Source organism: Netta rufina (genome assembly GCF_964035555.1).
Source record: "Netta rufina genome assembly, chromosome: 1".
In the NCBI taxonomy this organism is placed as follows: domain Eukaryota; kingdom Metazoa; phylum Chordata; class Aves; order Anseriformes; family Anatidae; genus Netta; species Netta rufina.
The window spans coordinates 21,545,523-21,559,943 of record NC_140123.1 but is presented as its reverse complement, the minus strand read 5'-3'; the positions used below and the strand labels follow the sequence as shown (position 1 = coordinate 21,559,943).

The following is a 14,421-nucleotide window of genomic DNA, read 5'->3' as shown; positions in this document are numbered from 1 at the left end:
AAATCATTAGTTACAGAGTTTATGTTAGTTATGCTTTAAAATAATTTTTGAGAAGAGCTCTAAGAAGCAGAATGTACATTTTGTCTCTTCTAACTACTCCCAGCCTGTAAAAACACCTAAATCTACTCAGTGCTTCTGAACATACAACTGTGGCATAACAAGCAGCTTTGTTGTAAACAGACCTAGTATCTGGGGACAGGGATCCCTCGGAAGATGCTCCATGGTACACACTTTGAGACAACCTGTTGTCAGGTCTAAGCTCTTTGTCATACGCCATCATATTCCACTCCTGGCGTCTGTTTCTGGCTTTTCTAACCTTTTTCACCTCACGGGTGGTGCCATCTATACGCTTTTGCTCCTGATGTTCAAACAAAAGAAATAAAGCATGCAAAGAGAGAAAAAAAAGGAAAGGAAAAAAGCAGGTTAAAATGCAGTTAGAGCGCATGAAAATAAGACCAGATTTACAGATGAAGCCAAGTCTTCATAAAATGACTGAAAACGAGATTATCTCCTTAAACTATGAACCTCGTTACTAGTAAGACTGCTCTGCTTTGCCCTTCTTCTGTAGGATGCACATGCCAGTGTGATGCTGACCTACTGTTTTTCCCAGTATAGACAGGAATGTGACTTGTTTTAAAAGCCAGAGGTTTAACTTCTTCTGACATCATATGACAACTGTTTATTTAGACTGTCCTGAAGCACCTACAATTTCCTTCTGCACGTAACTCACGTTAAGTATGCTCAGGGATATTTTGGTTATTTGTTAGGGTCACAAACACCTGAGGCCCTGCATAAGTAAAGAAAAAGTAGAAACACGTTCTTCTGTCACATGCTAAGATTCTACAGGAAATGATTTCATTTTATTTTAACATGCCTTCGCTTCATGCATCTGGTAAACTACCAAAATTTCTCCTAGTTTTTCCTCATCCTTGTTTCTGATTAACATAAATAAAAACGAATTGCAGCCATCCTCTCTGCAACGTGTCAGTAAGATTCAGGCCAGTGGTATACTACAGCTTGATAGCTTCATGACAAAGCAGTCAGTTTAGTTTTCGAACTTCTTCTATATCATTTCAGGCCCAGTCAATGTCAGTGGTCATCTAGCAGCTCCCCTAACAGCGGGACTCAGTGGTTTCGCACCTCTGCAATGTCCCCTTCACCTACCTCTAAGCTTCTCAGTTTGAATATAAGATCATACTGGTGCTTCAGCTGGAAAATAAGGAAGTTTGAACAATCCAAACAGGAACATATTTATGTGCTACTTCTTCTCTCAACATTAAAAAAAGAAAACAACCCAGTGCCCTTGTAAACCAGCTCTAGATCCCACATCTTAGAATACTAGTTCATAAATAGGTTAAAGATTCTTCATCTATTTCTGATTTGGCATTAACCTTTCAGCTGCTAGAAGAAGATTTTTACGAAATCATTATGTTGGTATTCTGATAATGCACTCATACTCAATTTCATTTAGACAGGAGTTCAGAAAAACATTGATATGGAAGCATACGTTGAGTCTCTACCTCCAAAGTAAGGGATGATGGCTGGAAAGCCAAACAGTCCCACCAAAAAAAAAAAAAATAGGAAAAATGATATCTCTCAGATGCACACTGGTACTTCTCCAGCTGTCGAACAGCACCAATTAAAAGATTCTGAAATAGTTCATTTGGCACTATGCAATTAATAAATTACCAAATAAATGCTTGTCATTGTTTTGGACCTCTGGATATTTTGTGCATGTCTATGTCCTGGGCCTGTTGATCCATGTTTGCTAGCAATAAGAATGACAGAAAAAAAAACTTCTGAAGTTCAACATCTAAACGTTCCTGACAACACTTGCTCCTTCCTATATCCTGGAGGGAGTAGATTTTTTACCTGATTAATATCAGTAAAGATCAGTACCTCAGTTGTTTTTTTTGTTTGTTTGTTTGTTTTTTTTTATATATACCTATTAACTCTTTTTCCTTCCCAAACTTTTTAGCATCAATCCATTATTTATTCAGGTTACACATCATCATCTTCTCCTTTAATACCATTTCTTCATATTGAAATTTCCCAATACAGGAATCAGAGCACAAGGGAGGTAGAATCAGTCATGCTTTATTTTAAATATATGAAGTTTTTTCTAATCCCCATGTCTGAATATATGCTTACAAAATGCTTTACTTCTGTCTTTTTCATTTGATCACTGCAAAATTTAATTTGCAATCTTTTATCCTGGTTCATTTATTTAGAATTTGTTACCAATTCATAACACTGGAGAAGTAAAAGCAAACCTCTAGGTTAATTGAAAACTTCCTTTAGTTATTTCTCCTCACAGAACTGTAACTCCATCCTCTGAGGGTCGCTACTATGCATTTCTTTTAAGTTTCTGGTATAAGTATCAGCCTTTTCAACCATCTACAATGCTCCTTGGAAGATAATCATTTTGATACAAATCAGGAATGCTTACATGACTGCTTACACATGATTACCCTTTTTAAAAAAGGAGCAAACTTTTAAGAGATCATTATGTATGTATTTACCTTTTTCATAAAATTGTGTGCATAAGTAAATAAATACTTAGTCTTGTAAATACAAAGTAGTTTAATTTTACTGGCTCATACTTCAGTTGGATAGGTTGTTCCAAACATAGGTATGCTAATGAATGAATATGCTGGAACCCTTTTTACTCAAACAGTAGTAGACCCTACTTGTATTGATTTTTAGAGTACTGTATAAAGACAATTATTTTCATTAAAACATTTAATTTCTTCCCAAATGGTGGGGCAGGCCAATTATTTGCAGCAGACAAAACCATATACACCTCTAGTAGAGCAGCTTTCTGTTGTTCCAGGTAAAGGAATCTGTATGTTCTTATATTTTGGACTAGAACAATGGTGACAGCTCTAGTTTTAACACACAGAGCAAAGACAGAGTTCTAGGGGAGCTGAAGCCTTTAAAATAACTATAATTAGAAACATTTTTTTTTTTTTTAGGAAAGTTAAGCATTGTTAAGAGTTACTCCCTTTTAATTGAATGTAGTAGAAGCTTTGGTAGACAAATGGATGCTGCAGGTTAAACCAGAAAGCAGGTACAAGATTTATCTGTTGGCAGGAAGTGATTTCAGCCACACAAGTGTATTAGTGCCCTCAAAGTAACTTTAAGTTTCATATTTGCATCAAGTGTTAGCAAATGGTATTTCAAGCATTGTTATAAAGAATAACCACTGTTAACTAAAAGGAGCTTCATCAAGTATTTTCATTACTTTCAAAACAAAAAAAGAATGGAAGCATGAGCCCAGTGTATTTTCCTGACTTCGGAAATTTAGAGGATCCTACCAAACTCAAGTCATCAAGAATTTTTAAATTGCAAGCATATAAACCCTCAAATTTAAAGATTTTTAATTATTTAAATAACTAATCGCTCCTTATGAAAATATGGGGAACAATAAAAAGCGAGGTAGAACAACTCACCTTTAGTTAACCAGCAATTAATAACTGGTCTGCAGACATTCAGTTCTGAATATTACTGCTAGCTACAAGTCAAAACTAACCTCATTGAACTCCTATACACTGACCTACTGAAAGCTTGGAAGTTAAAAAATGGGCAGTATACCACAGATTTTCAACTTAGAAAGAATTAATCACAGTTTCCTTTGGAGAAAACATTTATGTGAAAGAGTCAAAGCAAAGAAAGTCTGTTAGAATTCTCCATAGTTAAACAAGAAATGTGATATTTCAAGGCAGGAGAATGAAATGCCTCGTAAACCTGCCACAGCAACTCAAGCATTTAAGACAAATTACCAAAATAATATTGGAAAACAAATCCTCTGGTGTGATGCCTATTCTTCATTGACCCCACGAAAAGTTGAGGCTAAAAACCAGCTATATTTGGTCAGCTGAAAAGGACAGCATTTGGATGCCTAGTTTATAATATACTAACCTATACATATCTATTTCTTTTGCCCACAGTTTATCAACAGCTTTTATATTTTGTGCTTCTGTAAAATGCACATTGTTTGCGGAAGTGTCAGTTCATAGATTCAAAACATAACTTTAGCCGCAAAATGTCAGCAGATACCCTGGATTCATTCCCACTCACTGCTATTGTAGGGCCAAGAGCAAAAGAAAAGGCCAGTCTTAATCAACCTGTGAAACTGATACTGTCTGAGGGACATCTCACCCAAACCCTGCAGCTCCACAAAGGTTCAGATAATGATATGCTTATTTGCACACCAACTTTTGGAAAGCTGGTTTCTACCTGTTAAAGTCACACCTATTTATGCAGATCTAAATCTGTGTGTTGCTTTCTTCTTAGCTGTCTTGTTATACGTGTAAAAAAAATCCAAACAGCACTTCAGGTAGAACTTATAGCCATATATCACAAAAACACCTTGATAATCCTGTAACTGAACACATTTTGCATCTTGGTTGTAGACTGTGATACAGCAATTAAAATCTACCAAAAATATACCATGGGTGGAAGCAAGTGAGATGTATTACGTAAAGTAGTCTGGAAGCAAGTCTCTAAAGGGTTCTGTAAAAATGTCTCTAAAGCTATCAAAGTGTTTTCAAATGAAATTAGTTAAAGCTTAAAAAACACTATTGCAATTTTCCCCTTTTTAGTTTCAAATCAGAATGAAAAATTTAGCAGTTAATAGTTTCTTTTTATCCCTTTCTCTAGTGACAAGCTCTAAATTTGAAGGGGAAAAAAGGCTGGGAGGAAAAAAAAAAAATCAAAGATTCTAATTACCCCTATGTATTTTTTTCTACATAGAAATACTGAATTAAATTTAAAGACAACTGAACTGGAAAACAGAAGCTGCTGTAATTGTTTCCCATCTTTCTATCAACTCTACAGCTTATCATGCTAAGGATAGAGTAGGATTATAACCCTGCATATACAGTTGTTTACAATTATACACACAACCAAGTGAAAATTTTCCAATACTACACTTCAGACAGTATCTCGTACTGAAAATGTTTTCTTAGCTTTTTTAACTATATTTAATACCTTAATCCTGAGACACCTGTCAAAACAGTAAACATTTTTTGACTCATTCTCCTAACAGGAAGATCTGATTTGTTTTTTTTTTCCCAAAACTTTTAGAATCACAAATTGACCAACTGTTTTAGTTAAAGCAAGTCTTCATCTACAATGTCTGTGTGCGTATATATATGTCCTGAAAACTAAGTAACTTCTTTCTATTTCCTCTGAACAGTCTTTCCACCTTGTTTGGACTCCTCTCAATTCAAATCCCTTATCTCTCACTGAACCCATCTAGAAGGGCACCTGCTGCTGGATAAGATAGGCAGTCATTGCTTCAAACTTCCCTTCTTCACTTTTTTTTTTTTTTTTAGAATTATCTTCAAAAGTCTTATTATGGTTCTTAGATTTGATCAAAAAATTGACAGCAAGGAAGCTGCAGCAGTAGCAACTTCTTCATTCAAAACTAAAAACCATTAAAAGAAGAAATCTTGATTGCTTCAAACTGCACATTTTGGATCAAACTGCTGAAAAGAGTCCAGGACTGAAGACATCTGTCTATGAAAAAGCCTTTTTGTTGTTTTCAAATTTTTAGGAAGTGAACGACATTATGAGTGAGCCTTCTCTTGTTGCTAAACCAGAGATTTTTGCTGTGTATTAACATCTTGCTAACTTGTTATGCATAGAAAAGTGAAGAGTCACTATAATGGAATTAAAAATGAATATGCACTTCTGAATAAGCTTATGTTTTGCTAGAGCAGTTGCTGCTGCTGGGTAAAGAACTAAGAAAAATAAAACTGTAATTCTAATTCCTTCCCCCCAGCACCAAAATCACAGGGTCTTTTTTTGTGAAGCACAACAGGGCTACTTCACTGAGTATTAATAAGCAGATACTGGCAAAGGATTAAAGGAAGTATGTTGGAAGATAACTATAGTTCTCCTAGCATTCAATTTGCCAACTTAAAACAGACATGAGCTATAAAAACTGAACCAACTCAGAGTCCACAGCCACGTATTACAGCGGAACAGTCTTTCCACACACACAAACTATGCCCTATCAACTTTTATGCCTGGACAAGTGTACACAGAATTTTAATACGTGTTTTTTCTGTTTTGTTTCTGCTTTTACCTTTTGTCTCCTCTTTTCTTTTCGCTTATCTTCCGTATCTTGTAACATTTTTTCTTTCCAAAGATCGAAAAAATAGGAAGGATCGGTATAGAACTTCAATCCATCTTTCTTATCATCCCTGAAAATACAGTAGAATAAAAGCTAAGAAAATATCAAGCAGCATTTTTAAACTAGCAAAACTTACCTTCAAAGATCATCCAAACTGATTTTTTTTTCCATCATAAAAATGACAGCATGCCAAGTGCACAAAGTGCCACTCTTTGTAATTACAGCTTGCAATTGGCTTAATTCATGCCAAGAATTTCAAGGAAAAGGGCTGGAATGAACAGCGTTTCAGGAGGCATGCTCCCAGGCAGGAGCTGACTGCTGGAGCGAACTACCCTGGCGCTACAAGAATATCCGTGCCAAAACAGGATGCACAGGGGACAGAGGAGCATATGTTATGAATGGAAATCAACTGACTCAAAAGAAACAGAAAAGAGGAATTTGGCTCAAAATCCAGACAGGCTTTCGGATCCAAATTTAGGAACAAGGTAAGTCTGAGTACCTTCACCCTTATGACAGGAAGCACTTATTTTCGCTACTCTGAATTTGGAAAAGGGCTAGGAAAGGGGTGACAACTGAAGTTCTGCCACAGTTCTACCAAACTGTTCCAGGAGGATTTGAGACAGAGCTGATTTGGGCTTGGTAGCTCCAAACGGCAGCAGAAGCCATGGTCACACAGACTAAGAGGTCACAGAAAGGGTATGCTACCAAATCCTAATTTGAGGTGGCCCAGAAATATGAAAACTTCTGACATCCTACATGCTTGAGAAGGAATAGGTGTGTGTGTGGGGGGGGGGGGGTCAACATGAAGGAGCAACTGGCACGGCTTGAACAGCATGTAACAGTGATGCCAGTCTAGCTTCCTAAACTGGTGCACTGCAGAGTCTGTAAACTCTGGCTGAGGCAAATAAAAATAATTTAAATTCAGTAGGTGTAAGACTTACTAAGAAATAAAAGTCAAGTAAGTTTCACTAACACATCCCTAATATAAAAGGAATAACACAATAAAGCTCACTGACAGTATCGTCCAGATACATATTGGACCATAACTGTACCAAACACTTGATGGATAAACAACTCACTGGGTGACTGTAAATAACAGAACAATTGTCCACAGCAGTGGAAAAAACTGTACTTCAGCTGTAAGTCTAACAATTTTACTTCCCAAGCAAAAGCTGTAAAAATAAATAAATAAATAAATAAATACACTGCAAGTGTTCTACAACATTCCTAAAAAAATCCAGTAAGTTAACTGCAGACTGAGTAGCTGCTTTATTACAGATAAACTCACCAATCTGGTGATCCAGTACTTTTCAAATGTTAAAGGACACAGTAAAAGCATGGTGCCTACAACCCTTCAGACAGATGATACTGACTTCATGAGCAGCTATAAACTTAAAGGAAACGGGAAGTGAAATAAATCCTGCTTGCTGATTTCTTCACTAGTCTGTAAACAGGAGAAAGGTAGAGATGGTGCACATGCACATATGTCTATGTTGGGAGGGAAGAGAAAGCAAAAGCTGAAAATCCTGATTTCTAGATAAATAAACCAAAGAAATCATTGTTCATTGTATTATTATTTTCTTTTTACTTTTTAAGTGATGAATGGCACTTGCTCTCTGATCCCATGATGCCATGTAACACTGCTATGCTGAAATACGATGATTTTTGTCAGGTACAGCCTATGACTTTCAGTGTGGTAACAGCAATTTTTTGTTTTCATGAACATGGAAGTCCTCAAAAACATATCTCAATAACCAACAAGGATTTTCTCTTTGGCTGTAACTGTTCTCTATATAAAAAGCAGAAGAATGGAAGCACTGAATGTTTGCATACCTATAAGGCGAAAGAATATTCAGAGGAGGCGGTTTGTCACTCTGATTATAAATATCAGCCACTGGGTTAGGAATGCTGTTCTTTGAAACTACCTGCTGATCTTGAATTGTTGAACTTTTGAAAGCTTTTTTCATGTTGATATCCTGTAAAGATACTGTTACAAACAGAAATACATTTATCATGTCTGAAATTAGGTGAAAATTAATTTTAAATATCCATAAAAATAATAATAATATAATAATAATAGCTATTTAAAATATCTGTAGCAAACTGTAGAAGGAAAACAAAGTTTTGTTTTTACTTTCAAGGATAATCATGATATTTAAGTACAAGGGCACATAAGAATTGTCATCCCTCTTGGTCCAGAATTTCACTTAAAATAACAGGAACACAAACTGTTTGTCTTGGAAGTCGTGACAGGAATCCTGTCACATGCAGCTGCGCAATTATTTCCCCTTTTAACAAGTTTAACCTGGGTTTCTAGTAGTAGAAAGACTGGCTTCAACCATGGAACAAAGTTTGATGTTCTTCTTTCACAGCATGTTTTATAGTTACATCTGGTATCCATCCATATTCAATCCCGTTCTATGGTTACTAAATTACGGCCTCTGCAATTCCTGTGAGAGAGCTCCGTATCTTTTACGATCTTTCAATTCCCAATCTTTCCATATAATTGATCATCCTTCAATCTAAAGTCTTCTTCATCTCTCTACAGAAAGGAATAGATATCTTCTTCATACAGACCAATAATATACTTTTATTCCATCTTTTCTGGCACACAATTCTGGGGAAAATAATACTAGCCTTTTCCTTGATTTGTTGAATGAAAGATATAAGTTGCTGTCACTTTTGGATAGACTTTCATTCTTACTATGTATTTCTTTCTCTTTTCTTACTATATATTTCTTGTTCTTTCATTCTTACTACATATTTCATTTACTAGATATTTCCCTGAGATGGAATGTCCAACACCAGAAAGATCCAGGTAATGCCAATCACGATTTAACAGCGATAGTACGCTCTCCGTGTTATCTTCTATTCTTAGGCAACCCAAAATACTGATGGATTGGTGGTTTGTTTTTGTTTTGACTACAGTCAAACAGAGAACTGAAGTCTTCACTGGCTTGCCTAGAATGACACTAACCATTTCTTGAATGGATTGTATATAATACATACAAGCATATGTATGTATATATAGCTTATTAACATAAAAGATGATTAGCATTAAATATAAACTGATGGCAGTTTCATGTAAAATCCGATTACAATCTCAGTCCATTCACTAGTTTCCCCTTCCAACAGACTCTTAATAACTTCAAACTCTGGAAACTAATGAGAAGATGCTAGAGAAAGTAAACAAAGGTGCACAAACAAGAAAAAAAAAAAAAACACCACACCTCCAACAAGGACAGTGTTCCCAAAAATCATGTACTTGAAAGTCATGAAAACAGACAACATCCATCTCAGCATGGAATAAGTTCCCTCTACGAATATCATCTACTTTGCTCATATTACCACAACATGCCTCAAAATCTAAGCTGAAAAGTGACTCTGTAAGCTTAGCTTATGTTCCACGTAGCTCATGACCTCTCTAGACAAAGAGAGGTGCTAGCATCTGCCAGTCAACAATTTTTAAAACAGAAAAAAACGTACATCTCATAAGAGTACTCACCAGCTAGCTAGAAATGGAGGGCTAAATATACTGTTAAATACCAATAGTACCATTTAATATTGGCATAAGTAGCAATACTAAATATATAAGCTGTATAAATAGTAGTATTAAATATATTATAAGTAGTATTTACTACCAAGTAAGAATTAAACTATTGTTCTGATGTAACAAATGTCAGGATTTTTAATTTTTCTGGAAGACAGAAGACATTACTTGAACAGGACACACATGCAATGGCTGGCTCAGACAGGTAAACTAAGCATGTCAGGAAACATGCACATTACAGCTTTTATGCCTAGACAGAGAAATATGTTCTACTTACCTCAGTGAAGTAAGTGCTTTCAAACAATGAAATGGCATTACCTAAATTCTTCATTTTTGCTCTATTTATGATGTAAGTGACCAAACACATAAGCAAGTGAGGACACAACAGCAGAAACTACTGTTTCTAGTGACTAGAACCCCCTAGAGAATTTCAGCTGGTCAGGGCAAACATGTAATGACCCATTTTAGAAAGGAGTGTTATTAAGATCTTAGGTAACTAATCAGCGATCCTGAACAGACACTAGTAATTAGTTTGTCACAGCTCTGTCTTGAAACAAATAGGTCTTACTGTCTCAAACTTCTCCCAGTTTACCGATTTGTTTCCAGTATGATTATTCACTTATGATTTATTATATTCACAGGCTAAAAGTCCTCCCTGAGAAAAAGGCAGGCTAATGGCTCCATTACTACAGGGGCTCTTCAAGTAATGCTAAGTCAAAAACGAAGACAGCTATACAGCTGAAGAATTCCCTCCCCCTTCCACCTCCCTGCTAACATGATTTTTCCCAGCTTGTCTTCCTAAGAAAAGATGAAATATCAGTTCAGGATTACTTTGAAAAGAGAGAGATTGTTGTGTAATTAAATACCGTGGACTTGTCAACATCACTTCTGGCTCAACGCTTTCATGCAATTACCTACCCTCTTCTACTGTTGAATCCAGCTGGGTAACTTTGACAGCAAGGCGATCAATTCTGTCTTGAAGGGAATTTGCTCTGATGTAGAAGCTGTTAGCCTCATTAAACAATTCACCAAATATGTCTTCAGCATGTTTGCCTGTGTGTGAGAAAAGAGACAGGAAAATCCCTTTGCTAGAGACTTATAAAACATAAGACAAATGGCTTTAATATCCTGCAGTTATAATAAAACAGTATGTGTAGAATTACGACAGCACAGTTCTTTAGTTCAGCAAAGTTTGGGACAATAGATTTGAACAAAATCTCAAAATATACCCCAATTGCTACCTGAAGTCTGTTCTCCTGGACGCCCTGGTTGGCCATCTGAAAGAATGAAACAAACGTACAACCCCCACACACAGGGGGGCTGCCACATTCATACAACTGATAATTAAGACCTACCTCCAGAATGAAAAGGAAGAGCCTAAGTTTGTAAAAGCTGCTGAAGAAAATTTGGAGAACTAAGATCTAGTAATCCACAGTTATTAAAGATTTATTTCATTATATGCATGAGCACAAGCCAACATCACAATGAAGGCAAAGTGCCATATGTAACACCAACCACTTCTTGGTCCAGAGGTCCTTGTGCTTGCCCATTCCTTCCCTACTCCTACCTCCTCCCAAAGAATGTATTCATCATGATGGTTAAAAAAATCACTTCCTATTCTAAAATAAGTGAATATTTGCTCTTGTCAGTTAAAAACAAAAAACAAAAACAAACAACCAGCAACATGGTAAATTAATATTGGAACATGCTGTTCAGATTAACATGATCCTCTAGCTTAAGAAGAAAACAATACTTCGTTAGGGTTTTCCATACTACCAGCTTTTTAATTAGACTTTTAACAATACAAATGAGCAGAAAAACTACCCTAAGTTACAAGTATATGTCTTGCAACTTAAGAGCTGGTTTTGGTTGGTTTTGGTTTCATTTAAAAACCATCAAGTGCATTTCAACATACAGGCAACCTAAATAACTAAAAAAACACCACCAAAGGACTACGTAGCCTGTCCTTTTAAGGCTTCCTCCACCCACAGAAATAGTTGAGTTGAAATGTAGTCACGAAGTTGCCTCACCAAATCCCTGCTCTCAAAAGGTTTTTAACATCAACTAACAGAAGTGCCTCTCTCTAGCACTTCCACTGATAATCACCATACAGCCACATGTTCGATTGCTCACAAAAATAAATTCCTAAGCATTGTGAGATATGTCTGGAGGTCACGATTTCCAAAATAATTGAAACCATAATACCTCTAGTCAAGTTCTGCAGTGATTACATGGAATGTCATCTTGCCACACCACCTTATAAAATCTCTAGTGGAGACATGACACCATCTAAATTGATTACAATTGATTTTCACACATACTGCACAAAAAGGTGGGCACTAACACTTTGAACGTGCTGCCCCAAAGCTATCTTTTGTCCGCAATCAAAACACGCAGTGCTGTACCAGAAGAAGAAATCAAACAATGATGCTGGCTTGTCTGAGGTCCAGAAACCCAGCTGTGTTTATTACTTTGGCTACCTCCATTTCACAGATTCGAATCCTGAAAGTGCAGCATTCCTTTCCATTCCTTGCTCCACAGCACACGGACACTGAAGAACACATTCCAGTTAAGATTTACAGATTTAAAGGCCTATGATTTTTCTTACCATGAACGTACGCGAGCAACGACAGAAGGTGAGCCATCTCATCACCTGGCATTCTGGTGTCAGTTCTAAAGGATACCAGAAGAGAGATGACACCAGCACTGCCCCAGGTGAGCTGGTGCTGCCCTAATGCTCTCCTTGGGTCCTAGAGGAGGACCAGAGTCCCACAGAGCAAGCTGGCACTTTGTAAGCTGGAATTCACCCAGGATGCGTCCACTTCATCATAACAGGGAGCAGAAAACAGTGATTCCATCCACCCATTTGTAACCAGGTTAATTAACATTAGCACTTTTTTTTTTTTTTTAAATAAGCAAAAGTAGTAGGCTGTTACTGACCAGGCCTTGATAATCACCCAACTCCTCACAGGACCTAGATCATCGTAAGCAATGCCAAAATAACCAGCTTCATAACTTCATCCAGCTTAGCAGTGAAGAACAGTCACACAAAGCAGGACACGATGTACTCGGGCCTGTGTGCAAAACAGCCAAATTCTGAGCCAACAACCTGAAGAAAATACTAGGAAACAACTGGGTGGGCACTGCTCCTGCCATGGAAGAAAATGTTTTTCAACTCCCCACAGATAACACGTTGTACAATCATATGTTATGTTTTTTATATGTTGTACAATCAGCCTTGCACGTGGCTCAAAGAAAGGAGCTCTGTACTGGCTATGGTTTTTGTCCATCTAGAAACAAGACTTCAGCCTCAGAGGTAGTATGCGTATCAGTGGAGAAGCCAAAGATAAAAACAAGAAATATTTAAAGACTCACGGAAAGGAAAGAAGCCAGGAAGTGATAATGTAACTTGGAAGAAGTATGTTAATGTACAGGCTGAAATCTAATTTTAAAATGCTCAATACAGGGTAATATTCACTCTTCAAAGGTAATCAGATGTAATTATTTCTTCCCCATATATCCACATAAGCTCAAGTCGGTAACAAAACCATGGTGCAACAGACCGTGTTGCAGAGTCCAGCTTTTTCATTGACCGGAGTCCTGCTGCCTCCAGATCCATCTCCACTGCCAAAAGTTCGGGACTATTTGCATAGGCAGTTTCTTCAAAGCCTTCACTCTGTGCACTTACCAGGTAAAGCAAACATAATGCTTAAAAGTACAGGCTGCAAATGCTCCCAGTCCTCCCACACAGCAGATTCTCTCCCCCAAGAGGAGGTGACTCCCCTAGGCAAGCTTTTGCCTTACATAAAAGTGCAGAGTTTTATGCAGAACTCTGCTCGCTCTGCCTGTGCTCCAAGCCAGCTGGCTGCAAACAAACCCAAATCTGAAGACATAAAAAAAAAAAAAAAAAGCTCCACTGAGAGCACATTCCCTTTGGATGGGAACTTATTCATGTCTCCTGAAAAGAGCAGAAGCAAGCCAAATTTGTACACAACAGCACAGATCTGCCAGCTTTTACAATCCACAGCGGACTCAGTACAACACTAAAACGCAGCACGGCTGCGAGGTGGACCTGTACTCACTCTCTCCCTGTTCTTCAAGCTGTGGGAACACCAACAAGCTCTGATACCATCAGTGGCACATACTACCTTAGCTCAAGCACAACGTTTTTCTGCAATCATTTTCTTGTTCCCAGTTGGCTTGAAACAGGCAAAACAAGTGCAGTCCGCTAAAAGACCTCTGCAAACATGATGGATTTTACTGTTAGACCATGGATAAGCCTGGTTGTAGACCTCACTCGTTAAAAAAAAATAATTAATCTGTTAAAACAAACAACGCATCATTATCTGCATAGATCTTTAACTTGACACGAATAAAGTACATTAGGGTTGTCTGAAGAGACTTCTGATAACCTGAGAAATCTCCTAAATGAAAACAGCATGGCACGAATTGTTCCTCAGCAGTAGTCATAAGAGGATCTGAAAACAGAAATTAACATTAACTAATTAATATTAGCCCCGAGACCAAATCTGGAGAAGTGAAAACTAGACATTTCTAGCAAGATTTAACAAGCCAGATAAGCGGAAGGTACTACCCACACTCTGGCCATCATTGTGTAGCACCAAAACAAGGTCAGATATCCTTGTATGTCACCAGGAGGCATCAGCCTTTCTTCTCAATCTTCTGAAACTGAAGGATGTTGATACTGAGAAACTGCCTAATAAAATGG

General features: G+C 37.2%; 1 protein-coding gene across 1 annotated transcript in view; it reads right to left on the bottom strand.

Annotated features, from left to right (window-relative positions):
• WASF3 (WASP family member 3) overlaps positions 1-14,421 on the bottom strand; it is a 62,944-nt gene that overhangs the window by 6,516 nt on the left and 42,007 nt on the right. The window contains exons 4-6 of the mRNA XM_084282727.1: positions 10,611-10,745; positions 7,976-8,129; positions 6,095-6,212 (exon numbers count right to left, since the gene is read on the bottom strand). Of these exons, the coding sequence (XP_084138853.1) occupies positions 6,095-6,212; positions 7,976-8,129; positions 10,611-10,745 (407 nt within the window). The remainder of the gene's footprint in view (positions 1-6,094; positions 6,213-7,975; positions 8,130-10,610; positions 10,746-14,421) is intronic.